This window comes from Cebus imitator, unplaced genomic scaffold, assembly GCF_001604975.1.
Source record: "Cebus imitator isolate Cc_AM_T3 unplaced genomic scaffold, Cebus_imitator-1.0 Scaffold42, whole genome shotgun sequence".
Lineage (NCBI taxonomy): Eukaryota > Metazoa > Chordata > Mammalia > Primates > Cebidae > Cebus > Cebus imitator.
Window position 1 is genome coordinate 7718925 of NW_016107357.1, and position 27469 is coordinate 7746393.

The window sequence follows — 27469 nt, forward strand, 5'->3', positions numbered from 1 at the left end:
TCACCATGTTGGTCAGGCTGGTCTCAAACTCTTGACCTCAAGTGATCCGCTTGCCTTGGCCTCCCAAAGAGCTGGGATTAACAGGATTAACAGGTGTGAGCCACCGTGCCTGGCCAAAATTGTATACTTTAAATATGTGTTGTTTCTTGTGTGTCAGTGATATCTTAATAAATATCTATTGAAATATAAAATAAATTTAAAAAGTAAGAAGCATGGAAGTAAGTACCAGAGGTCAAATATAAATGGGTTATAAATGGCTCTCCATGAGGTGCCAGAGTTAGAGGATGGGCAAATCCACTGGTTTCTAAATAAGCCTTTTAATATTATTTGATTTTTAACCATTTTCCTATTATTTTAATAAACATAGCATAATCCTGAAAATCATTAAAATACGGAAGATAATGTACAAGTACTGACATGAAACCTCTTTAGAAGACATTATTTGTTATAAAATGCAAGTTGTAAAACAATGTATATAATATGGTTCTATTTATATTTATAGATTGATATGAAGGATATTATGCGTGTATCTATATGTGAAATTATGCTTGAAGAAAGGACTGAAATAATATGTATATCACATTCCTGGTTATGTTTCCTCTGTGATACGAAGTAGAAAATAAGTGTTGAGCACTAGACATTCATGTTAATTTCTACATATATATGTGTGTTACTCAAATCTCTTACAAAAAGATTTGTATGTTGTATAGTAAATATGACAGAAATTGGATGAACAAGACATCTTAAACCTCTCCTAAAACTAAATATAATTTGATCTACATTCATTTATGTGACCTATTAATTATTTTCTGTATGTCAGTGACTGATAATCACCTCTGATCTGTTTCTGTTATGTAACTCTTATAGAATAATTTTATATATTTAGATTTGTATGTATGTGTTTTTTGTCATTGTAGGATCTTGTGAATGAATGGGATCAAAACTTGACTCTCTTCTCTTACACCCTTGAGGAATGGATGAATTGCCAAAGAAATTGGCTTTATCTTGAACCAATCTTTCTTTCTTCAGAAATACAAAGGTAAAATACCTAGAATATACCATATACAGGTTAAAATGCATTATTTTCTTTAATTCTTGAGAAGTCATTTCTTCAATGAATAGTCAAACCATCCTATCCTAATTATAGACATAGGAGTATAGTTTGCTGAATCACTATTTTTCTTTCATAAATGATTATAAGCATAATTTTTATAAGCCTTATTTCTTGATTATTGGTATAAAAATATAAAGAGCTAAGAAAGAAGTGTTAGATACGTCATTGTTGGCTGGCATGGTGACTCATGCCTGTAATCCTAGCACTTAGGGATGCCCATTCAGGTGCATCACTTGAGGTCAGGAGTTCAAGACCAGCCTGGCCAACTTGGAGAAACCCTGTCTCTACTAAAAATACAAAAATTAGGTGGGCCTGGTAGTGGGCATTTGTAATCCCAGCTACTCGGGAAGCTGAAAGAGGAGCTTGAATCAGGTTGAGGCTAGGGTGGAAGCGGGGTGGGAAATATAGTTGAGCAGAGAAAGTGAAACAATTCAACTATATAATTTTAGAAAATATTTCCCTGATTCAATTCCAACAACAGCAAAAACAAAACTAAAATTAATACATTAATGGCTTATCACATCACCTGTGGATTTTGCGTCCCCTTTCCAAAGGGAGAAGATAATGATAATATTTTGTAAGGGAAAATTTCTTTACCAAGGCTGACATGGACCTTACATTTTTTTATCCTCTAAGATGAGGTAACCATTAATAGAACTTCAGTGTTTTTATACATACCTCTATAATCTTGCTTCTAAGTTGAATACCCTCTCTGCCTTCTCTTCACATCAAAACTCTACTCCTCCTTTAGAACACAGATTAAATAGCCTCTTCTCCAAGAAGCTCTTGACATCCCATTTCCACTCTAGAACTCCAGTAGCCCTTTGTTTTATTAATTTCTTAGGACACAAATTATTTCTCCTTACTTTGTGTAGAACTTGTATATACTGTCTTCCACCGTACACTAAGTATAATCTTGTTAAATGATGGTTGTTGTGTCTAATTTATCTATTTCTTACCATGTGCATCACTTGTACATAATAGGCACTTAAAAAGTATCTTTGATGATTTATCAAGAAAATTTAACATCAAATGTTTTATAACTCAAATAGTATTTCATGACAATGCATTTATATTATAGATTTTAAAATTATAGTGTCTTCAAAAAATAAAATTACATCTAATTTTGTTTCTAAAGGCAACTCCCAGCAGAAACAAAACTTTTCTCTCAAGTGATTTCCATGTGGAAAAAAATAATGTCAAAAGTACAAAATAAACTGAATGCTTTGCAAATAACCACCTCTGCAGGAGTCCTTGAAATTCTGCAAAATTGTAATATACATCTTGAACGTATAAAGAAAAGCCTTGAGGTAAAATTATAGCAATTCTAAAGCAGTAAATCATTTAACTCTACAAAAGTAAAGTAAAAGTTATGTAATGTAATCTACTGCAGAAGCTAATTCCAGTGCAGATTTTCTAGCTGCCAACAATTTTTTTAAACTCTCACTACCTATACAGTTAATAAAAACATTATCAAAAGGAAAAGTGACCATTGGCAAATTATCAAACTTTGGAGTGCCCATGTTCACTTATCTTTTATTTTTTAAGAGAACTGTCCTATCTTTTATTTTTAAATATAAGACATGATTTCCTTCAGGAGGTTAATACTTTTTAAAAATATTTTTAATTTTTGTGGATACATAGTAGGTGTATATACTTATGGGTTGCATGAGATACTTTAATGCAGGAATACAATATAATATCTTTTGTGTTAAAAATAATCTGATAATCTTTTAGTTATTTTAAAATGTAAAATTAAATTATTGTTGAATATGGTCACCTGTTCAGCTATCAATTACTAGACCTTATTCATTCTTTCTGTTTTTTGTACACATTAATCATTTCTTCTTCTCTCTCCCCCATTCTCTCCACTATTCCTCCTGTCCTCTGGTAATTTTCCTTCTACTCTCTAGCTCCATGATTTCAATTGCTTCAAATGTTACCTCCCACAAATGAGAACATGTGAAGTTTGTCTTTTTATGCCTGGCTTTTTTTGCTTAACATAATGACCTCCAGTTACATCTATGTTGTTGCAAATGATGTCTCATTCTTTTTTATGGCTAAATAGTACTCCATTGTGTATATGTACCACCTTTTCTTTATCCATTCATCTGTTGACAGACACTTGGGTTGCTTCCAAATTTTGGTTATCACGAATAGTGCTGCAGTAAACACAGGAGTGCAAATATCTCTTTAATATACTGAATTCCTTTCTTTTGGGTATATACCTAACGGTGGAATAGTTTAATCTTATGTTTAATCTCTTTTTTTTTTAGTTTTTTGAGGAACCTCCAAACTGTTCTCCTTAGTGGTTATACTATTTTACATTCCCACAAACAGTATATAAGGGTTCCCTTTTCTTCATATCCTCACCAGCATTTCTTATTGCCTGTCTTTTCGATAAAAGCGATTTTAACTGAAGTGAGATGATATCTCATTGTCACTTTGATTTGCATTTTCCTGATGGCCAGTGATAATAAACACTTTTTCATATACCTGTGTGATGATTAGTATTGAGTGTCAACTTGCTTGGATTACAGGATGCAAAATTTTGTTCCTGGGTGTGTCTGTGAGGGTGTTGCCAAAGGAGATTAACATTTGAGTCAGTGGACTGGGAGAGGCAGACTCACCCTCAATCTGGGTGGACACCATCTAATCAGTGCCAGTGAAACTAGGATAAAAACAGACAGAGGAACATGGAAGGACTAGACTGGATGAGTCTTCCAGCCTTTCTCTTTCTCTTTTGCTGGATGCTTCCTTCCCTTGATAATCAGACTCCTAGTTCTTCAGCTTTTGGACTCTTGGACTTATACCAGTGGTTTGCCAGGAGCTCTCAGGCCTTCAGCCACAGAGCCCCTGCACTATTGGCTTCCCTGCCTTTGAGGTTTTGGGACTCAAACTGGCTTCTTTACTCCTCAGCTTACAGACGGCCTATTGTAGGACTTCACCTTGTGGTGGTGTGAGTCAGTACTCCTTAATTAACTCCCTTTCATATATATTTCTATCCTATTTTGTCCTGTCCCTCTAGAGAGCCCTGACTAATACAACGTGGTTGCCATTTGTACATCTTCTTTTGAGAAATATGTATTCCGACGTTTTGTCCATTCTAAAATCAGATTATTAAATTATTTTTTTCCTGTATACACATAAAAACAGACACACAGACACAATGTAGGCAGTATACATTTGAGCTCCATGTATATTTTATTAATACTGATTAATCCCTTGTCAGATGGATAGTTTAAAAATACTCTCTCCCAATTCTGTTTGTTGTCTCTACATTATTTTGTTGATTGTTTTCTTTGTTGTGCAAAAACTTTTTAACTTGATATAATCCCATTTGTCCATTTTTCCTGTGGTTGTCTGTGCTAATGAGGTGCTACTCAAGAAATCGTTGCCCAGTCTAATATTCTAATTTCCCGGTGTTTTCCTTTAGTAGTTTAATAGTTTGAGTCTCAGATTTAAGTGTTAAATCCATTTTGATTTGATTTTTATATATGATGAAAGACAGGAATCTAGTTCTATTCTTCTGCATATGGATATCCAGTTTTTCCTGCACCATTTGTTGAGGAAACTGCCCTTTTTCCAATGTATGTTCTTGGCACCTTGGTCAAAAATAAGCTCACTGTAGATGTACAGATTCCTTTCTGGATTTCTCATTCCATTCCACTGGTCTATGTGTGTTTTTATGTGACTACTGCGCTATTTGTTTACTGTAATTCTGTGATATAAAGTCACGTGATGTGATTCTTCCAGTTTTGTTCCTTTTGCCCAGAATAACTTTGGATATTCTGGGTCTTTGTGGCAGTATACATTTTAGGATAGGTTTTCTATTTCTGTGAAAAATGACATTGGTATTCTGATAAGGACTGCATTAAATCTATACATTGCTTTGAGTAGTGTGGACATTTTAACACTATTGATTCTTACAATTCATGAATACGGAATATAATATCCTTCCAGTTTTTGGTGTCCTCATCAATTTCTTGTATCAATGTTTTATATTCTTTATTAGAGAGATCTTTTACTTCTTTGATTGAGTTTTAGGTACTTATTTTTATGTGTAGCTATTGTAAATAAGATTACTCTCTTGATTTTTTTCTTCAGATTGTTCACTCTTGGAATATAGAAATGCTATTGATTTTTGGATGTTGATTTTGTATCCTGAAACTTTACTTGTTTATCAGTTCTAATAGTTTTTTGGTGGAATCTTTAGTTTTTTCCTAATATAAAATCAAATCATCTGCAAAACAAGGAGTTTCACTTCTTCTTTTCCAACTTGGATGACCTTTATTTCTTTCTCTTCTCTGATTGTTCTAGCTAGGACTTCCGGTGTTATGTTGAATAACAGTGGGGAAACTGGGCACCCTTGTCTGGAAGATCTGGAAGGTCTTAGAGGAAAGACTTTTATTTTCTCCCCATTTAGTGTAATACTAGCTGTGAGTCTGTCATATGTGGCTTTTATTATGTTGGGTATGTTTCTTCTATATTCAGTTTATTAAGGGTTCTTTTTACAGAGGGATATTGAATTTAATCAAATGCTTTTTTAGCATCAGTTGAAATGATTATATGATTTTTGTTCTTTATTTTAATGAATTGATGTTTTACACTGATTGATTTGCATATTTCAACCATCATTGCATCCCTGGGATGAATCCCACTTGGACATGATGAAGTACATTTTGAATGTGTTGACTTTGGTTTGAACGCATTTTGTTAAAGATTTTTGCCTCAATTTTTACTAAGGATATGGGCCTGTAGTTTTCTTTTTAATGTGTCTTTGTCTTCTTTTAGTATCAGGGTAATACTGGCATCACAGAATGAGTTTGGAATTATTCCCTTCTCTATTTTTTGGAAGACTATGAGAGGATTGGTATTAGTTAAATTTTTAATATTTTGTAAAACTAAGCAGTAAAGCATCAGGTCCTGGGCCTTTCTTTGCTGGGAGATGTTTTATTACAGCTTTGATCTGAATACTTTTTTTTAAATTATACTTTAAGTTCTGCAGTACATGTGCAGAATGTGTAGATTTGTTACATAGGTATACACATGCTGTGGTGGTTTGCTGTATCCATCACCCCATCATCAATATTAGGTATTTCTCCTAATGCTATCTTTCCCCTAGCTCCCCACCCCCTGCTATTCCTCCCATAAACCCCACCCCCTGTCAGTTCCCCTCCACCACCGTGTCCACATGTTCTCATTGTTCAACACCCACTTATGAGTGAGAACATGTGGTGTTTGGTTTTCTGTTCTTGTGTTAGTTTGCTGAGAATGATGGTTTCCAGCTTCCTCCATGTCCCTGCAAGGGACATGAACTCATCCTTCTTTATGGCTACATAGTATTCCATGGTATATATGTGCCACGTTTTCTTTATCCAGTCTATCATTGATGGGCATTTAGGTCAGTTCCAAGTCTTTGCTATTATGAACAGTACTGCAATAAACATACATGTGCATGTGTCTTTATAGTAAAATGATTTATAATTCTTTGGGTATATCCCAGTAATGGGATTGCTGGGTCAAATTGTATTTCTATTTCTAGATCCTTGAGGAATTGCCACACTGTCTTCCACAATGGTTCATCTAATTTATACTTCTACAGTGTAAAAGTGTTCCTATTTCTTCACATCCTCTCTAGCATCTGTTGTCTCCTAATTTTTTAATGATCGCCATTCTAACTTGTGTGAGATGGTATCTCAATGTGGCTTTGATTTGCATTTTTCTAATGACCAGTGATGATGAGCTTTTTTTCATATGTTTGTTGGCTGCATAAATGTCTTCTTTTGAGAAGTGTCTGTTCATAACCTTCAACCACTTTTTGATGGAGTTGTTTGGTTTTTTTCTTGTAAATTTGTTTAAGTTCCTTGTAGATTCTGGATATTAGGGCTTTGTCAGATGGGTAGATAGCAGAATTTTTTCCTAATCTGTTGGTTGCCGGTTCACTCTAATGATTGCTTCTTTTGCTGTGCAGAAGCTCTTTAGTTTAATTAGATCCTATTTGTCAATTTTGGCTTTCGTTGCCATTGCTTTTAGTGTTTTAGTCATGAAGTGCTTGCCCATGGCCTGTGTCCTGAATGGTATTGCCTATGTTTTCTTCTAGGGTTTTTGTGCTGTTAGGTCTTACATTTGAATCTTTAATTCATCTTAAGTTAATTTTTGTATAAGGCATAAGGAAGGGATCCAGTTTCAGCTTTCTGCATATGGCTACCCAGTTTTCCCAACCCCATTTGTTAAATAGGGAATACTTTTCCCATTGCTTGTTTTTGTCAGATTTGTCAATGATCGATGGTTGTAGATGTGTGGTGTTATTTCTGAGGCCTCTGTTCTGTTTCTTTGTTTTATATCTCTGTTTTGGAACCAGTACCATGCTCTTTTGATAACTGTAGCCTTGTAGTATAGTTTGAAGTCAGGTAGCCTGATGCTTCCAGCTTTTTTGTTGTTATTTGTTTGCTTGTTTAAGATTGTTTTTACTATGCAGGCCCTTTTTTGGTTCCATATGAAATTTAAGGGTTTTTTTTTTTGTTTGCTTGTTTTTTGATTTTTTTCAATTCTGTGAAGAAAGCTTGATGGGGATAGCATGGAATCTATAAATTACTTCGGGCAGTATGGTCATTTTCATGATGTTGATTCTTGCTAACCATGAGCATGGAATGTTTTTCCAACTGTTTGTGTCCTCTCTTATTTCCTTGAGCAATGGTTTGTAGTTCTCTTTGAAGAGGTCCTTCACATCCCTTGTTAGTTATATTCCTAGGCATTTTATTCTCTTTATAGCAATTGTGAATGGGATTTCACTCATGATTTGGCTCTCTGTCTGTTATTGATGTATAGGAATGCTTGTGATTTTTGCATATTGATTTTATATCCTGAGACTTTGCTGAAATTGCTTATCAGCTTAAGGAGATTTTGGGCTGAGATGATGAGGTCTTCTAAATATGCAATCATGTCATCTGCAAATAGAAACAATTTGACTTCATCTTTTCCTAATTGAATATCCTTTATTTCTTTCTCTTGCCTGATTTCCCTGACCAGAACTTCCAGTACTATGTTGAATGGAGTGGTGAAACTTCCAGTACTATGTTGCCTTGTGCTGGTTTTCAAAGGGAATGCTTCCAGTTTTTGCCCATTCAGTATGATATTGGCTGTGGGTTTATCATAAATAGCTTTTATTATTTTGAGATACATTCCATTGATACCTAGTTTATTGAGGGTTTTTAGCATAAAGGGCTGTTGAATTTTGTCCAAGGCCTTTTCTGCATCTATTGAGATAATCATTTGTTTCTTGTCATTGGTTCCGTTTATGTGATGGATTACATTTATTGATTTGCATATGTTGAACCAGCCTTGCATCCCAGGGATGAAACCAACTTTATTATGATGGATGAGCTTTTCGATGTGCTGTTGGATTCAGTTTGCCAGTATTTTATTGAGGATTTTTGCATCGATGTTCATCATGGATATTGGCCTGAAATTTTCTTTTTTAGTTGAGTCTCTGCCAAGTTTTGGTATCAGGATGATGTTGGTCTCATAAGATGAGTTAGGGAGGATTCCCTCTTTTTGTATTGTTTGGAATAGTTTCTGAAGAAATGTTACCAGCTCTTTTTTGTACCTCTGTTAGAATTTGGCTGTAAATCTGTCTGGTCCTGGACTTTTTTTGGTTGGTAGGCTATTAATGGATGCCTCAATTTCAGAACTTGTTATTGGTCTATTCAGGGATTTGACTTCTTCCTGGTTTAGTCTTGGGAGGATATAAGTGTCCAGGAATTTATCCATTTTTTCTAGATCTCCTGGTCTATTTGCATAGAGGTGTTTATAGTATTCTCTGATGGTAGTTTTTATTTCTGTGGAATTGGTGGTGATATCCCCTTTATCATTTTTTTATTGAATCTAATGGATTCTTCTCTCTTTTCCTTTTTATTCATCTGGCTAACAGTCTTATCTATTTTGTTGATCTTTACAAAAAACCAGCTCCTGAATTGACTGATTTTTTTTTTTTTTTGTAATGGTTTTTTGTGTCTCTGTCTCCTTCAGTTCTGTCTGCTCTTAGTTATTTCTTGTCTTCTGCTATCTTTCAAATTTGTTTGTTCTTGCTCCTTTAGTTCCTTTGATCATGACATTAGGGTGTCGATTTTAGATCTTTTCTCTTTCTCTTTTGAGCATTTAGTGTTATAAATTTTTCTCTACTCACTGCTTTAAATGTGTCCCAGAAATTCTGGTATATTGTATCTTCATTCTCATTGGTTTCAAAGAACATCTTTATTTCTCCCTTCATTTCATTATTTATCCAGTAGTCAGTCAAGAGCAGGTTGTTCAGTTTCCATGTTTTTGTGCAGTTTTAAATTAGTTTCTTAATCCTGAGTTGGAATTTGATTGCATCTGAAAGACTGTTATGATTTCCTTTCTTTTGCATTTGCTGAGGAGTGTTTTACTTTCAATTATGTGGTCAATTTTAGAATAAGTACCATGTAGTGCTGAGAAGAATGTATATTCTGTGAATTTGACAGGGAGAGTTCTGTTGATGTCTATTAGGCTTGCTTGGTCTAGATCTGAGTTCAAGTTCTGGATATCCTTATTAATTTTCTGTCTCATTGGTCTGTCTAATATTGACAGTGGGGCGTTAAATTCTTCTGCTATTACTGTGTGGGAGTCTATCTCTTAGCAGGTCTTTACAAACTTGCTTTATGTATCTGGGTCCTCCTGTATTGTGTGCATATATATTTAGGATAGTTAGCTCTTCTTGTTGCATTGATCCCTTTACCATTATGTAATGCCCTTCTTTATCTCTTTTGATCTTTGTTAATTTAAAGTCTGTTTTATCAGAGACTAGTATTGCAACCCCTGTTTTTTTTGTTGTTGTTTTGTTTTTGTTTTTTACTTTCTGTTTGCTTGGTAAATCTTCCTCCGCCCTTTTATTTTGAGCCTCTGTGTGTCTTTGCATGGGAGATGGGTCTCCTGAATACAGCACACTGATGGGTCTTGACCCTTTATCCTTTGCCTGTGTCTTTTAATTGTGGCATTTAGTCTGTTTACATTTAAGGTTAATATTGTTATGAGTTAATTTGATCCTGCCATTATGATGTTAGCTGGTTGTTTTGCTTGGTAGTTGATGCAGTTCCTTCATGGTGTCGATGGTCTTTACAACTTGTTATGTTTTTGCAGTGGCTGTACTGCTTGTTCTTTTCCATGTTTAATGCTTCCTTCAGAAGCTCTTCTAAGGCAGGCCTGGTGGTGACAAAATCTCTCAGCAGTTGCTTGTCCATAAAGGATTTAATTTCTCTTTCACTTATGAAGTTTAGTTTGCTGGATATGAAATTCTGGGTTGAAAACTCTTTTCTTTAAGGATATTGAATATTGGCCCCCACTCTTTTCTGGCTTGTAGGGTTTCTGCCAAGAGATCTGCTGTGAGTCTGATGGGCTTCCATTTTTGGGTAACCTGACCTTTCTCTCTGGCTGCTCTTAGGATTTTTTCTTTCATTTCAACCCTGGTGAATCTGACAATTATGTGTCTTGGAGTTGCTGTTCTTGAGAAGTATGTTTGTGGTGTTCTCTGTATTTACTGGATTTGAATGTTGGCCTGCCTTGCTAGGTTGGAGAAGTTTTCCTGGATAATGTCCTGAAGAGTGTTTTCCAACTTGGTTTCATTCTCACTGTCACTGTCAGGCACACTGATCAAACATAGATTTGATCTTTTCACATAGTCCCATATTTCTTGGAGGCTTTGTTCATTTTTTTTCATTCTTTCTTCTCTAATGTTGTCTTCTTGCTTTATTTCATTGAATTGATTTTCAATCTCTGATATCCTTTCTTCTGCTTAATCTATTCCGCTATTGAAACTTGTATATGCTTCATGAAGTTCTTGTGCTGTATTTTTCAGCTCCATCAGGTCATTTCGGTTCTTCTCTATACTGGTTATTCTAGTTAGCATTTTGTCTAACCTCTTTTCATAATTTTTAGCTTCCTGGCATTGGGTCAGAACATGCTCCTTTAGCTCAGAGAAGTTTGTTATTACCCACCGTATGAAGCCCGCTTCTGTCAATTCGTCAAACTCATTTCCTTCCAGTTTTGTTCCCTTGCTGCTGAAGAGTTGTGATCCTTTAGAGGAGAAGAGGCATTCTGGTTTTTGGAATTTTTATCCTTTTTGTGCTGGCTTCTTCCCATCTTCATGAATTTATCTACCTTTGGTCTTTGAAGTTGGTGACCTTTGGATGGGGTCTCTGAGTGAATGTCATTTCTGTTGATGTTAAAACTATTTCTTTGTTTGTTAGTTTTCCTTCTGACAGGCCCCTCTGCTGCACATCTGCTGGTTTTCTGGAGGTCCACTCCAGACCCTGCTTGCCTGGGAATCACCAGCAGGGGGTGCAGAACAGCAAACATTGCTGCCTGTTTCTTTCTCTGGTAGCTTCTCCCAGAAGGGTATCTGCCAGATGCCAGGCAGAGCTCTCCTGTATGAGATGTCTGTTGGCCCTTGCTGGGAGGTGTCTCCCAGTCAGAATACACAGGGATCAGGGAGCTCAGACACTGTGCTTTTCAAATCAGGATTATGTTGATCTGTTAGAATGAGTTAGGGAGGATTCCCTCTTTTTGTGTTGTTTGAAATAGTTTCAGAAGGAATGGTACCAGCTCCTCTTTGTACGTCTGGTAGTTCGGCTGTGAACTCGTCTGGTCCTGGACTTTTTTTGGTTGGTAGGCTGTTAATTGCTGGCTTGACTGCAGCCCTTGTTATTGGTCTATTCAGGGTTTCAGCTTCTTCCTGGTTTAGCCTTGGGAGGGTGTAAGTGTCCAGGAATTTACCCATTTCTTCCAGATATACTGGTTTGTGTTCATAGAGTTGTTTGTAGTAATCTCTGATGGTAGTTTGTATTTCTGTCGGATCAGTGGTGATATCCCTTTATCATTTTTTATTGCCATCTATTCAATTCTCTCTCTTCTTTTTTATTAGTCTGGCTAGTGGTCTATTTTGTTGATCTTTTCAAAAAACCAGTTCCTGGATATATTGATTTTTTGAAGGTTTTTTTTAATGTCTCTATCTACTTCAGTTCTGCTCTGATCTTAGTTATTTCTTGTCTTCTGATAGCTTTTGAGTTTTCTTGATCTTGCCTCCAATAGCTCTTTCAATTTTGATGATATGGTATCAATTTTAGATCTTTTCTCACTTTTTCATGTGGGCATTAATTGCTATAAATTTCCCTTTAGACACTGCTTTAAATGTGTCCCAGAGATTCTGGCATGTTGTGTCTTCATTATCATTGGTTTCAAAGGACATCTTTATTTCTGCCTTCATTTCATTGTTTATCCAGTCAACATTCAGGAGCCAGTTGTTCAGTTTCCATGAAGCTGTGCAGCTTTCAGTTAGTTTATTAATCCTGAGTTCTAATTTGTTTACTTTGTGATCTGAGAGACTGTTTGTTTTGATTTCTGTTATTTTGCATTTGCTGAGGAGTGATTTACTTCCAATTATGTGGTCAATTTTAAAGTGCAATGTGGTGTTGAGAAGAATGTATATTCTGTGGATTTGAGGTGGAGAGTTCTGTACATGTCTATTAGGTTTGCTTGGTCCAGATCTGCATTCAAGTCCTGGATATCCTTGTTGATTTTCTGTCTTGTTGATCTGTCTAATATTGACAGTGAAGTGATAAAGCCTCCCACTATTGTTGTGTGGGAGTCTAAGTCTCTCTGTAGGTTGTTAAGAACTTGCTTTATGTATCTAGGTCCTCCTGTATTAGGTGCATATATATTTAGGATTGTTAGCTCTTGTTTTATTGATCCTTTTACCATTATGTAATACCCTTCTTTGTCTCTTTTGATCTTTGTTGGTTTAAAATTTGTCATATCAGAGACTCATTATGCAACTCCTGCTTTTTTTTTTTTCTTCCATCCCTTTATTTTGAGTCTATGTGTGTCTTTGCATGTGAGATGGGTCTTCTGAATAAAGCACACAGATGAATCTTGACTTTTTATCCAGTTTGCCAGTCTGTGTCTTTTGATTGGGGCATTTAGTCCATTTACATTTAATGTTAATATTGTCATGTGTTAATTTGATCCTGCCATTTTGTTACTGGTTGGCTGTTTTGCCCATTGGTTGTCACAGTTTCTGCATTGCATCACTACCATTTGGTTCTTTTTTGCCGTGGCTGGTACTGGTTATTCCTTTCTGTGTTTAGTGCTTTCTTCAGAAGCTTTTTTAAGGGAGGTCTGGTGGCTATGAAATCTCTCAGCAATTGCTTATTCATAAAGGATTTAATTTCTCCTTCACTTATGAAGCGTAGTTTGGCTGGATATGAAATTCTGGATTGAAAGTTATTTTCTTTAATGATGTTGAATATTGGCCCCCACTCTTGTTGTTTGTAGGGTTTCTGCTGAGAGATCCACTGTGAGTCAGATGGGCTTCTCTTTGTGGGTAGCCCAACCTTTCTTTCTGGCTGCCCTTAACATTTTTTACTTTGTTTCAATCCTGGTGAATCTGACAATTGTGTGCCTTGGGGTTGCTCTTCTTAAGGAGTATCTTTGTGGTGTTCCCTGTATTTCCTGGACTTGAATGTTGGCCTGCCTTGCTAGGTTGGGGAAGTTCTCCTGGATAATGTCCTGAAGAGTGTTTTCCAGCTTGGATTCATTCTCCCTGTCACCTTCAGGTACATCAATCAAGCATAGATTAGGTCCTTTCACATAATCCCATATTTCTGGAGGCTTTGTTCATTTCTTTTCACTCTTTTTTTTATCTTTTCTTGCCTTCTAGTTTTATTTCATTGAATTGATCTTTAATCTCTGATATCCTTTCTTCTCCTTGATCAGTTTGGCTATAGAAACTTGTATATGCTTCACAAAGTTCTCATGCTGTGTTTTTCAGTTCCATCAAGTCATTTATGTTCTTCTATAAGCTTGTTATTCTAGTTAGCATTTCATTTAACATTTTTCAAGATTTTTAGTTTCTTTTCATTGGGTTAGAACATGTTCCTTTAGCTCAAAGAAGTTTGTTATTACCCATCTTCTGAAGCCTGCTTCTGTCAATTCGTCAAACTTATTCTCCATTTTGTTTTGTTCCCTTGTTGATGTAGAGTTGTGATCCCTTGGAGAAGTAGAGGCATTATGGTCTTTGATGGTTTCATCCTTTTTGCACTGGTTTTTCCAATCTTCTTGGATTTGTCTAGCTTTGGTATCAGGGGGCTGCTTGCAGAGGCTGCCTTTCCTTTATCTGCTTGCATAGGTGCTGCTGGGCTGCCCTGGATTCAGTGGAGCTGCTGTGTGTATCTCCTGCATCTTTTATTTACTCAGGAAGATTAGGCTTGCCTCTGCAATGGTGGCTGTCCTTCCCCCTCCCCCTGCCCCACACTGAGCTGTATCGTTCAGGGTCAGACTTGAACTGATGTGCTGGCTGCAAAACTCTCAAGAAAGAGGGCTTCAGTTTGCTGGGGTTTGTGGGGAAGGTACCCGCCTAGCCATGTAACCTGATAACCCTGCTTTCAGTTCCCCTTCTTTTTGGGGAGCGGGTAGCTTTGTCCCATAGGCTTTCTCATCATTAGCCAATACTTCTACTTAGATCTGTGCTGACAACCTATGGCTCTGGCCAGAGTTGCTGCTCTGCTCTGTTCAGGTAACTCACAGATGCTTTTCAGCCTGGCAAAGATCTGTTCTGTGGGTTGTAGAGGGTTTGGATGAAGCACAGTATCTGAACCGGAATACTGGAGAGGGAGAGCTCCCTATCCTCCAGTCAATTGCACTTCCTGGGTAGGGCAGCACCCCTCCCTACCTGAGTTTGCCCTCTTTGGGTTATACCCACTGTCCAACCAGACCCATTAAAATGTACCTGGTACCTCATTTGGAAATATGGAGATCACTCAGCTTCTGCATCTCTCTTGCTGAGAACTGCATTCTGGAACTGTTTCTATTCAGCCATCTTGGAACACCTCTATGCTTTTTATTTTTTATGTACCCATTTTATCTTTTTGGATTTATGGATATGATGAGGCTTGCAAATAATATCATATAACTATTATTTTTAACTGGTGACAACACTGATTGCATAAACAAATGAGCAAAAACAAAGCTAATAAAAACTCTACACTTTAACTTTTTCCCCCTTTTTAACTTTTTATTTTTTTCTATTTATACCATAATGTATGATCTATTTCTTGAAAAGTTGTTCTAGTTATTTTTTATTACTTCATCTTTTAGTCTTTCTACTTGAGATATGAGTTATTTACACACTACAATTACAGCATTATAATATTTTGGGTTTTTCTGATTGATGGACTCTCTTCAACATTTCTTGTGTAACAGGTGTCATCTTGGTGAAATGCCTCAGCTTCTGTTTGTTTTGAAAGTCTTTATTTCCCCATTCTGTTTGAAGGATTTTTTAGACAGATATACTATACTAGGGTAAAAGTTTTTTTTTCTTCTGCACTTCAAATATGTCATGTCACTCTCTCTTGGCCTATAAGGTTTCCACTGAAAAGTCTATTGCCAGATATCTTGGAGCTCTATTTTGTGTTATTTGTTTCTTTTCTTTCTTGCTACTTTTAGGATCCTTTCTTTATTTTTGAATTTTGGAAGTTTGAATATTAAATGCCTTGAGGTAGTCTTATTTGGGTTAAATCTGTTCAGCATTCTGTAAATTTCTTGTACTTCAATATTGATATCTTTCTCTAGGTTTGGGAAGTTTCCTGTTATTATCCCTTTCTACCCCTATCTTGGTCTCTACCTTCTCTTTAAAGGCATTAACTCCTAGCTTTCCTATTTTTAGGCTATATTTTCTTTTTCTAGACACTATTTTCTAGATCTTGTAGGCATGCTTTATTTTTTATTCTTTTTTTATGATGCCTCCTCTGTATTTTCAAATAGCCTGTCTTCAAGCTCACTAATGCTTTCCTTTGCTTGATCAATTCTGCTATTAATAGACTCTGATGCAGGCTTCAGTATGTCAATTGCATTTTTCAACTCAAGAATTTCTGTTTGATTCTTTTCAGTTATATCAATTTCTTTGTTAAATTTGTCTGAAAGGATTCTGAGTTCCTTTCTTGTGTTATCCTGAATTTCTTTGAATTTCTTCAACATAGCTATTTTGAATTCTCCATCTGAAAAGTCACATATCTCTGTCACTTTGGCATTGGTCCCTGAAGCCTTATTTAGTTTATTTGGTAAGGTCATGTTTTCCTGGATAGTCTTGAGGCTTTGTTGGTGTTGGCATTGAAGAATTATGTATTTATTATAGTTTTGCAGTCCGGGCTTGTTTGAACTTATGGTTCTTGGGCAGGCTTTCCAGGTATTTTAAGGAACTTGGCTGTTGCTATCTATGTTATTGCTCACTGCAGCCATATTTTCATTGAATTTAATGAAAACCAATTGAATTATTAATGAAACTAAATAATTACCCAAGCTCAGCAATGCTGTGGTTCTTGCAGACATAAAGAGGTACCACCTTGGTGGTCTCGGATAAAATTCAGAAGAATTCTCCAGATTACCAAGCAGAGATTCTTGTTTGCCTCCCCTTTTTTTTCCGCCAAACAGTGGAGTCTCTCTCTATGTGCTGAGCTGCCTGTAGCTGGTGGAGGGGTAACTCAAGCATGCATATGGCCACCATAACCGGAGCTGTGGTGGGTCAGACCTGAAGCCAGCACTGCACTGAGTCTTATGCAAGGCCCACTTTAATTACTACTTGGCTTCTACCTATGTTTGCTTAAGGCCCTAGGGCTCTGCAATAAGCAGGTGATAAAGCCAGCCAGGCTTGTGTTGTTCCTTTAAGAGTAATGAGTTCCCCCTGGGCCCTGGGTGGTTCCAGAGATGCCAACTGGGAACCAGTACCTGTAGTCAGAAACCTTAGAAATATACTTGTTTCTCTATTCTACTACACCTGAGCTGGCACTTAAACCACAAGACACAGTCCTTCCCACTCTTCCCTTCCCTTTCCACAGGCAGAGGAGTCTTTCTCCATGGGCCTCACCACCACAGGTCCATAGGGAGTACTGCCAGGGTACAGCTGATGTTCACTTAAGCCCAAGGGCTCTTTAGTCAGCTTGTAGTAAATCCTGCCAGGCTTTGGACTCACCCTACAGGGTAGTGAACTCCATTCTAGCCCAAGGCAGGTCCATAAATGCCATCCAAATGCCAAGGCCTAAAATCAGGAACCCCAAAGTGCCTGCTGGGTGCTCTACCCCTTTGTAGCTGAGCTGGTACCTAAGCTGTAAGACAAAGACAAAGTCCCCAATACTCTTTCCTGTGTTTTCCTTAAGCAGAAGAAGTCTTCCCTCGTGGCCAAAACAGCTGGAACATGTTAGGTCACATGTGAAGCCAGAATATCTTAGAGTTTCACCCAAGACCCATGGCATGTACTACCTGGCTACTGTTGCTGATTATTCGGGGCCCAAGGGCTGTTTAGTTAGCAGGTGATTAAACCTGTCAGGACTGGATCCTTCTGTTCAAGGCAGGAGATTCCCTTCTGACCCAAAGTGTGTCTAGAAATGTCATCCAAGATCTAGGGCCTAGAATGGGGGCCTCATGACTCTGCCAGGTGCCCTGTCCTACTGTGGGTGAGCCAGTATCCAAGTTGCAAGACAAAACCCTCTTTAGTCTTCCTTCTCTTGTCCTAAAGTGGAAGTAAGGAGTCTCTTTTGGAGCTCGAAGCTGTGCTGCCTGGGGTTGGGGGAGAAATGATGCAAGCTCTCCCTTAGCTGCTTCGGCTGGTGTCTCAACAGATCATGTGTCCCCCAGTCCACTGACTCTGAGCACAGCATGGCACTGGGACTTGTCTAGGACTTGCAGTCTTTATGGCCTACACTGCCTTTCAAGTTTGTTTAGAGCCTCAGAACATTTTAACCCACAGAGGCAAGGCTTACCAAAACTCAAGTTCTGACTGCTGAGATGGGTGATTACCCTCTGGCTAGGGCTGGTCTAAATGTTCCCTCTATGGGCATCAGCTGAGTTATGTCCAGTATTGGCAGCACTGAGTTTCAATGCAAAATCCCAGTCACTGTGTTCTCTCTCCCCCAAGCATACACATTCTACCTCTGTACTACATGTCCACCACAGGGGTGAAGGAGGCATGGCTTCAGCAATTCAAGACTGTTTTTTCTACTCTCTTAAGTGACTCTTTCAGCAATATAAATTCAAAACCAGGTACTCTGAATGCTCACCTTTTTATGAAGATGCTTTTTTCATAGAGATAGTTGTTAAATTTGGTGTATCTGTGGGGGCACCATCAGTGGAGGAGCCTATTCAACCATCTTGTCTTTCTTATCTTTAAGCTGAGAACAATGATAGTGTTACTTTGAGGGGTTTTGTGCTCACTGAGATGATGCATTTAAAGCACAAGTGCTGGCAGAAATAATTGCTTTTCCCCCAAACAATGGAGTCTCTCTCTGTGTGCTAAGCTGCCTACAGCTGGTGGAGGGGTGACCCAAGTACCTCTGTGGCCATCATCACTGGAGCTGTGGTGGGTCAGGCCTGAGTCTGACCAGCACAGCACTGAGTCTTGTGCAGCTTATTTTTATTAGCACTGTTAAGTCAATAAATTCTACAAAAGTTGAAATTGAATATTTTTATGAGTTCATAAATTACTGATTCCATATATTTACACATTGTCAGAACATTAAAGTATCAGCTACAAATGTATCCTAAAATACTGCATTTTAGTATTTGAGATTTGTGGTATACCTATTGACTTCATGAACCAAGATTTTTATTCAGGCATTAAATTGCTTGTCCTTGCTGAACACAAGTAACAGTGGTTGTGATGAGGTTTCCAAAATAGCAATAGGCAATTATAGGCCTGTGCAAAATTATCTGCCCATATAGGCCCTCTTCTATTGAAATCTGCACTCTGGAGCTAGCATAAGGGGCTGCAACCAGATTGATTCTGGTTAATAATGACCAGTTTACCAAGTCATCTTTGAGATAAGCCTTCCAAATATTTCCAGCACATCTTTAGACTATTACTTGGGATCATTACAAACCAATAGTTTTCCATTTATTCATGTATTGAGCACCTATTTTGTATCAGGCACTGCTGCTATGTGCTGTTACTACAAAGATAAAAGACGTATTCCCTTCTATTACAGAACTCAAAATCTATTTTAGGAAACAAAAAAGGAAAGAGATATTACAGTGCAATGTATGCTATGACAGGTTGAATGGTATGACCATATCAAAGAGGAGCAATTAACCCAGCCTAGGGCAATGATAACTGGCCTGTGTCTTAAAAGAAATATAGGTGTTAGGTAGAAGAGTTAGATTAGAGGAGGATGGGTAGGTGGGAAGAGTATTTTAGGCAAAGGTAAAAAGTACAAAAACATGCAGCCATGAGCAAGTATGGTGCATCCTGGATTTGTAAGCAAGATGGTACAGATGAAACAGGCTGCAAATGTGGAAGTGGTGAGAGACGACATTCTCCAGTCAGACAGAGAACAGAGGGTGAAGGGCCTTGATTATCACTTTCATGAGTAGCCACTGAAGGATTTTAAATAGGAAAGTGAAATAATTAAATCGGAAATATCTCTCTAGAAAGCAGCATAGAGTGGATTGGGGGCAATGAGAATAAATTTTTAAAAATCAGTTAAAAGATTAGAAATATTAGGGGCTAAAGTAAGGCCATGGTAAAGATGAAAGAAGGTAGAGCTTGGAGCATCAGATAGGAAATAGAGAATAAAAGGAAGAGGTCCGGATTATGCCTAGATATGTTTGGTTCATATTGAAAATCTAATACAGAACATTCAAGTAAATATCTTCAGTTAGCAATTGGGTATGTAGATCTGGGTCAGAGAGAAGTGATCTGAGCTGAAGAGCAAGTATGTCTGTATCAAATAGCTCAAGAAGAGCATAATGAGCAAGACAAGTGATGAGGATGGAACTCAACAGATGTCAGCATTAAGATGTATGGGTCAAAGAGAGACTCTTCATGGAAAATAATAAGATGTAGCTGAAGGATGGAAGAGAGTGAAATTTCAGAAGTCAAAATAAAGGGCAGAGTTAACAGAATAAAATGCTATAAAAATGTCATGTAACATGAAGACTGAAAATCTCCCAGTAAATTTGTTAATAGTCAGGGCCAGGTGGCAGAACACAAGAAGTCAGATATAAAGAATCTGACTTCACAAGTTCTTTTCAAGGGTTTTGTGGAGAAAAGACAGGCAAGTAGACAGCAGCTGAAGGAGAACAAAGGGAAATGGAGGGTTCCATATATTGTTATAATAAGAGAAATTTAGGGGGCGGTCTATTGCAAGGGAGAGATTGAACTTACAAGAGAGAAATAAATTAAGATTATCTTAGTCTGGTATAAGTTAATGGGTATCTCTTCCTCTTAAAAGAAGGAAAGGATTGAGACTGGTGTTAATTCCTCTAAGTTGTAGAAAGGTGTGAGAAATGTAGAAATTCTCTGTACAGTAGAATGTAAAGACCGTATCTGTGATATGGTCACTTAGTATATAACTCTACCTATAGGGAAATAAGAGCAGAAAATCAGAAGTATGGGAAAGCAATGTTGAGAATACCAAAGAACATATCTGTGATATGGTCACTTAAAGTATATAACTCTACCTACAGGGAAATAAGAGCAGAAAATCAGAAGTATGGGAAAGCAATGTTGAGCATACCAAAATACAGTACTTTATTATTGATCAGGAATAAAGTCATATATGTGTGTTTAAGGGTGGGGTTTTCTTGTTTATTTTGGTTTGGGTTTCATTTGTTTTAGTTTAGTTTATTAAACTTTTTTTTTTTAGCAATTTGTCGCTTTCATTAAGCATGGAATGTTATTTTGACTGATACTACTATAAATAGTATAACTAATATTGTGGCTTTTGTTTGTAAGTATAGGTCAAAATGAGGATGTAATTCATATCATGATTAAATATATATTCTGAATTGTATTTCTTTTGGTTCTGGACAGGATTACCTTGAAGTTAAAAGATTAATTTTCCCAAGATTTTACTTTCTCAGCAATGCTGAACTTCTTGATATTCTAGCTGACAGCAGCAATCCCGAGTCTGTGCAGGTAACATTCTCTGCTCAGCAATATTGTCTTAGCAATCTTCAGATCACAGCTCAATACCGTTACTGACATTCGTTTCTGGTTCACAGCCTCATCTTGTAAAATGTTTTGAAAATATAAAACAATTATTGATATGGAAAGAAGACATTGGCCCTCCTGCTGTAAAAATGCTAATATCTGCTGAAGGGGAAGGTCTCATGCTGCCAAAGTATGATAAATGTTATAAACTGTTTAGATTCCATACAATCTCATTATTTAAAATCTCTGCTTTGAAATTTTTGGTATATCATAAAAGTTTTCTAAGCAAACTGTTTCTTCAAAGATTATATCCTTATGCAAATACACTTTTGCCTTTCCATATTTCCTACAATACATAATCTCAACTTTGCTTTTAAAAGTTGAGAAAGTAATCTTTAAACTCCTGGGTGCATTCTAATTTGCGCTTACATTTTGCTTTGTCATGAAACTCTGCCTTAAGTTTCCTACTCTCTTTTTAGTGCTTTCTCCCTTTTTGGTTTTATTATGTGAATGTAGTTAAGAAAATTTGCTATTAGGAATTGTTGATGCTACTCCCACTACTGCTTCCGCTGATCTCTAGTTTCATTATGGTCTGCTTCTAGGCAATAATGACAAGCTAGGTCCTTCCATTACACTGGTTCAATTTGCCAGCCCCAGCAAGGGCTCCCTAACCTTTGGCAAGTGGTCCTGATGTAAAATGATTTTTTTTTTTTTTGAGACGGAGTTTCATTCTTGTTGCCCAGGCTGGAGTGCAGTGGCACAATCTCATCTTACCACAACCTCCAGCTCCTGGGTTAAAGTGATTCCTCTGCCTCAGCCTCCCAGGTAGCCGGGATTACAGGCATACACCACCAGACCCGGCTAATTCTGCATTTTTAGTAGAGATGGGGTTTCTCCATGTTGGTCAGGCTGGTCTCGAACTCCTAACCTCAGGTAATCCACCCGCCTTGGCCTCCCAAAGTGTTGGGATTACAGGCGTGAGCCACTGCACCCAGCCGTAAAATGATTTTTTTAAAATGCTGTGCCCAACCCTTCTTATTTACCAAAATCCCTAATCCAACCTTTCTGTTTAAAAGACCCAGTGAGGAAGGCCAGGCATGGTGGCTTACACCTGTAATCCCAGCACTTTGAGAGGCTGAGGTGGGTGAATTACCTGAGGTCAGGAGTTTGAGACCAGCCTGACTAACGTGGTGAAACGCTGTCTCTACTAAAAATACAAAAATTAGCTGAGTATGGTGGCAGGCACCTGTAATTCCAGCTACTCAGGAGGCAGAGGCAGGAGAATCACTTGAACCAAGGATGCAGAGGTTACAGTGACTCAAGGTCACACCATTGCACTCCAGACTCCAGCTTGGGCGACAGAATGAAACTGTCTCTCTTAAAAAAAAAAAAAAAATACCATTGTAAAAGACAGTGTAGTGATTCCTCAAGGATCCAGAAATAGAAATACCATTTGACCCAGCAATCCTATTACTTGGCTATATACCCAAAGGATTATAAATCATCCTATTATAAAGACACATGCACACATATGTTCATTGCAGTACTGTTTACAATAGCAAAGACTTGGAACCAACCCAAATGCCCATCAAAGATAGACTGGATAAAGAAAATGTGGCACATAGACACCATGGAATACTATGCAGTCATAAAAAGGATGAGTTTATGTCCTTTGCAGAGGCATGGATGACTCTGGAAACCATCATTCTCAGCAACCTGACACAAGAACAGAAAACCAAATACCACATGTTCTCACTCATAAGTGGGTGTTGAACAGTGAGAACACATGGACACAGGCAGGGGAACATCACACACTGGGGCCTGCTGGGGGGTGGGAGGACTAGAAGAGGAATAGCAGGGGGTGGGAAGATTGGGGAGAGATAACATTAGGAGAAATACCTAATATAGGTGACGGGAGGATAGATATAGCAAACCACCATGGCATGTGTATACCTATGTAACAAACCTGCACAACCTGCACATGTACCCCAGAACCGACAGTATAATTTTAAAAATGCAAATATCTTAGTTAGAAGTACCACATTAAAATGTTAATAATTGGTACATAACAGAATGTGATATGAGCTTAAACTGAATATAAATTAATAATAACTACCATTTATTAGGTTAAAAAAATAAAAAGATCCAATGAGAATTCCGAAACTGTTTAGTAACACAATTTATGTTGTAAATACCATTTTACATGAAACTTATTTATTGTGTAAATTCATTATTTTGATATCAGAATTTCCTAAAGCACTTTCATATGTTTTCTGTATAGTTTTCCAAATTAAGATCTAGAAAAACCAAAAGGCAGTAGTAGTCCTTTGGCCCATGAGTATTATTAAAGTATGTAGAAAATTTAGTCTACAGGCTTGTCAAAGGACTGAAATATGAATTTAAAAATAATTCTTCATGATATTATTTTTGAAACAATTTTTAGGAAAATTCGTGTAAGAAGTGCTGTAGAACAGTGGCTGGTAAATGTAGAAAAAAGCATGTTCGAGGTGCTAAAAAAGTAAGTACAATTTTCAAATCCTAAAATTACATGTTTTACATGTATAGACACATTTTTTAAAACTCAACTTACCTACTCATCTAAGTGAGAAATATCCGGAAAAGAATGTGGAGTCAACTCTCTTATGAAATGGGTTTTGATGGAACATGATGGCACATGATGACCAAATAAAAAATAATCATTTTTACAGTGTAACTGTCAGTTTGAGAGTGTTTACATGGACAAGCTTCAGATAGTTTTGTGTATGTTCAGATTCAACTGTATTGTATCACAAAGCTGGTCGGGATCTGAACTCTGCTCTGTAGGGCTCCAGTTTTAGCACACCTCACTACCTTGCATTTTCGTTCTACTTTTACTTCCTAGGATTGTTCATTTGGTTGGGTCTTTCTAATGTTCTCCTTTCCATATTTAAGTCTATCATTGCATCTGTTTAGAATCAAGGAAAAAACCTCAGAGTGTGAACTTTCAAAACTAATTTGACTTGAAGTGTTATGTTATATTTCTAATGATTCATTGTTGGTTATAGAAAGACTATTGACTTTTAGGTTTTCATATCTGTAGTTGTTAATATTGTTATTGAAGGCCAATACAAGGTTTCTAGCTCAGAGAAGATTATTATTTACTTACATAAATAACCATTCTGGCTCTCCTTGTCCTCAATTCTTGTAACCACCCAGTTGGTTCACCTTGCCTGCTGCCTAGACAGAGGCAATTTATCAAGATGGGGGAATTTGAATGGAGAAAGACTAATTCACACAGAGCCAGCTGTGTGAAAGACCAGAGTTTTATTATTGCTCAAATCAGTCTCCCGAGAATTTGGGGATCAGAGTTTTAAGGATAATTTGGCAGGTAGGGGCTTGGGAAGTGGGGAGTGCTAATTGGTCAGGTTGGTGATGGAATCATAGGGGGGTCAAAGTGAGGTTTCTTGCTGTCTTCTGTTCCTGGTTGGGATCCCAGAACTTGTTGAACCAGATTACCAAATTGAGTGGTGTAAGCTGATCCAACAAGTACAGGATCTGCAAAATATCTCAAGCACTGATCTTAGTTTTACAATAGTTATGTTATTCCCAGGAACAATTTTGGGAGGTTCAGACTCTTGCAGCAAGAGGCTACATGACCCCTAAACCATAATTTCTAATATTGTAGCGAATTTTAGTCCTACAAAGGCAGACTGGTTCCCAGGCAAGACAGGGGTCTTTTCAGGAAAGGGTTATTAATAGTTTTGTTTCAGAATCAAACTATAAACTAAATTCCTTCCCAAGGTTAGTTCAGCCTACACCCAGGAATGAACAAGGACAGTTAAAAGGTAAGAATCAAGATGAAGTTAGTTGTCACTGTCATAATTTCCTAAGTTATAATTTTTGCCAGTGCAGTTTCAATCTTACCCTGGGGTGATATGATAAGGACCAGATGTTATATGTGAGAGAGACTTCTATAGGCAGGAAACCCTGAAAAAAATGAATCTGGGCATGTAAGTAAAAAAGACAACCAGTTTTTCATTTGTTGTCCTGGAATTTTTCTGGTTAGACAATTATATCATTTGCTAATAATGATAGTCCTATCTCTTCCTTTGTAATTCTCTTTAAATGCCACTTTTTCATGTTGTTTTAAATGCAAATTTTATATAACATTAAAAAGTACAACTGACAGCATCCTTTTTTGTTCTTAATTTTATTGGAAAATCTTCTAGTGTTTGACCATGATGCATAGGTTTCTGGGATATACACCTTTTCAAACTAAAGATATTTCATCCTATTCAGTTTGCAGTTTTAAAGAGATTTAATTTATTTTTAATTTATAATTGAGAAATAATAATTGTATATATTATGGCATACACTGTGATGTTTTGATACATGTATACAATGTAAAATGATTGATTTGAGCTAATTAATATACTCATCACCTCACATATTTTTTGTAATGAAAACATTTCAAATTTACACTTTTAGCTATTGTAAACATACAATACATTATCATAAACTATAGTGACCTACTGTGCAGTAGATTGCTGAAACTTATTCCTCCTGTGTAACTGAAACTTTGTATCCTTAGACTAGCTTCTCCCCTTTCCCCATCCCTCCCCACTTTCACCCTCTGATTAACACTATTCTACTCTCTACTTTTGTGAAGAGAGAATGTTTTTTAGATTCCATATGTAAATGAGATCATACAATATTTGTCTTTCTTGGCCTGGCTTATTTCACTTAGCATACATAATGTCCACTAGGGTTATCCATGTTATCACAAATGATAGAATTTACCCTTTTTTTTGGGTTGCCAAGACGGGCAGAACACCTGAGGTCAGGAGTTTCAGACCAGCCTGGCCAAAATGGTGTTTAGTAAAGACTAAACATTTAGTCTCTACTAAAAATACAAAAATTAGCTGGGCATGGTGGTGCATACCTGTAGTCCTAGCTACTTGGGAGGCTGAGGCAGGAGAATCCCTTGAACTTGGGAGGTGGAGGTTGCAGTGAGCTGAGATTATGCCACCGCACTCCACCCAGCCTAGGTGACAGAGTGAGACTCCATCTCAAATAAATAAATAAACAAATAAATAATTTTTTTTTCCATAGAGAATGTACAAGTACATTCATCAGATGTAACAGATCTTTGGTAGTACTTTATCTTACTAGAAAACATCAGTAGAAGATTATTGTACTCCTAAGTCATATGTCTCACAAGGCTGAGTGATTGTCAGCCACTGTTAATTATAAGAAGCTTCCTGATTTCAAAAAGATTAAAATGTAGAAAAATAACTGTGTCTTAGAATTTAAGAAGTAATTATTTTAAAGTTTACTTATCTCCTTTGTTATTGCTTTATTTTAGTTTTGTCTGGGGTTAGGGACTTGTGTTCTTTTTGATAATGCTAATTTTTTTAAAGTATCTGGTCATTCTTGGTTATCTTTTTATGTTTGTACTGGTGAGGCCCTCTTCTAAAAGCAAATACTAGCTTCTAACTACAACAGCCTGCCTGCTGTGATTGCAACTGACAAGCAGGCCATGCAGAAGGAACTAGTCTGTGAGTAACTTGCCTTTTAGTGAATGAATTTTCTTCCCATATCTCTTGGAGGTCATGAACTATTTGTGACATTCTACTGTGCCTCTAGTTCAGCACTGTTTTAAATATTCCATATACTTATAGTATATCAATGCAAATGTGGAGCAAGATCTTCATTGAAAGATTTTGTCAAAAGACAAATATAACTCTATGTTGTTTGAGAGATGTATAGCAATATGACAAAAAAGTTATGAATAAAAGTCAAGGATTTTTGATGAAACTGCAAACATTTTAAGTGAGAATAAAATTAAATGCCAAAGGTATTTAATAAAATAAAAATTATTTGTAATTGATGGAAGAGATATCAGTGGGAACACTGATACCACTTTAAAATGTATAAAAATTGTTATACACATATTTCTCCTTAGCAGCAATGATAAATAAGAAAACAAAATAGATACCATTTGCAAGCACAACAAAATTAAAAGATTCAGTACTTTATTTCAAATGTTTAAATACATTCTAAATGAATTTTAGAGTGATACATAAAGCCAAATTAGAAGAAAATAGATGAAATTTAGTGTTGAGAATTTCTAAGAAATTTGGTATCAATGGTTTAAAAAAAAAAAAAATGTGTCATTGACCTGTATGGAAAAAAATGCCGTTAACAACATTGAAACCTATAATATTGATGCATATTAACATCTGTCTTAAAATTCTCTGGATATTTTTTATAAATCCGAGTCTGTCTGTTATGCTTAATTTTAGATGCTAAATACAAGGCTTTTCTTTTGAAACTCATCTGGTGGTTTTAGCCCAGTATTCCATTTTGTAGAAATGATTTTT

General features: G+C 36.8%; 1 protein-coding gene across 1 annotated transcript in view; it reads left to right on the forward strand.

Annotated features, from left to right (window-relative positions):
• The window catches only part of DNAH14 (dynein axonemal heavy chain 14), a 400020-nt gene that overhangs the window by 125454 nt on the left and 247097 nt on the right, over window positions 1–27469 (forward strand). Inside the window, exons 22-26 of the mRNA XM_037737730.1 lie at window positions 918–1039; window positions 2253–2424; window positions 20988–21092; window positions 21179–21297; window positions 23551–23625. Coding sequence (XP_037593658.1) covers window positions 918–1039; window positions 2253–2424; window positions 20988–21092; window positions 21179–21297; window positions 23551–23625 — 593 coding nt within the window. The remainder of the gene's footprint in view (window positions 1–917; window positions 1040–2252; window positions 2425–20987; window positions 21093–21178; window positions 21298–23550; window positions 23626–27469) is intronic.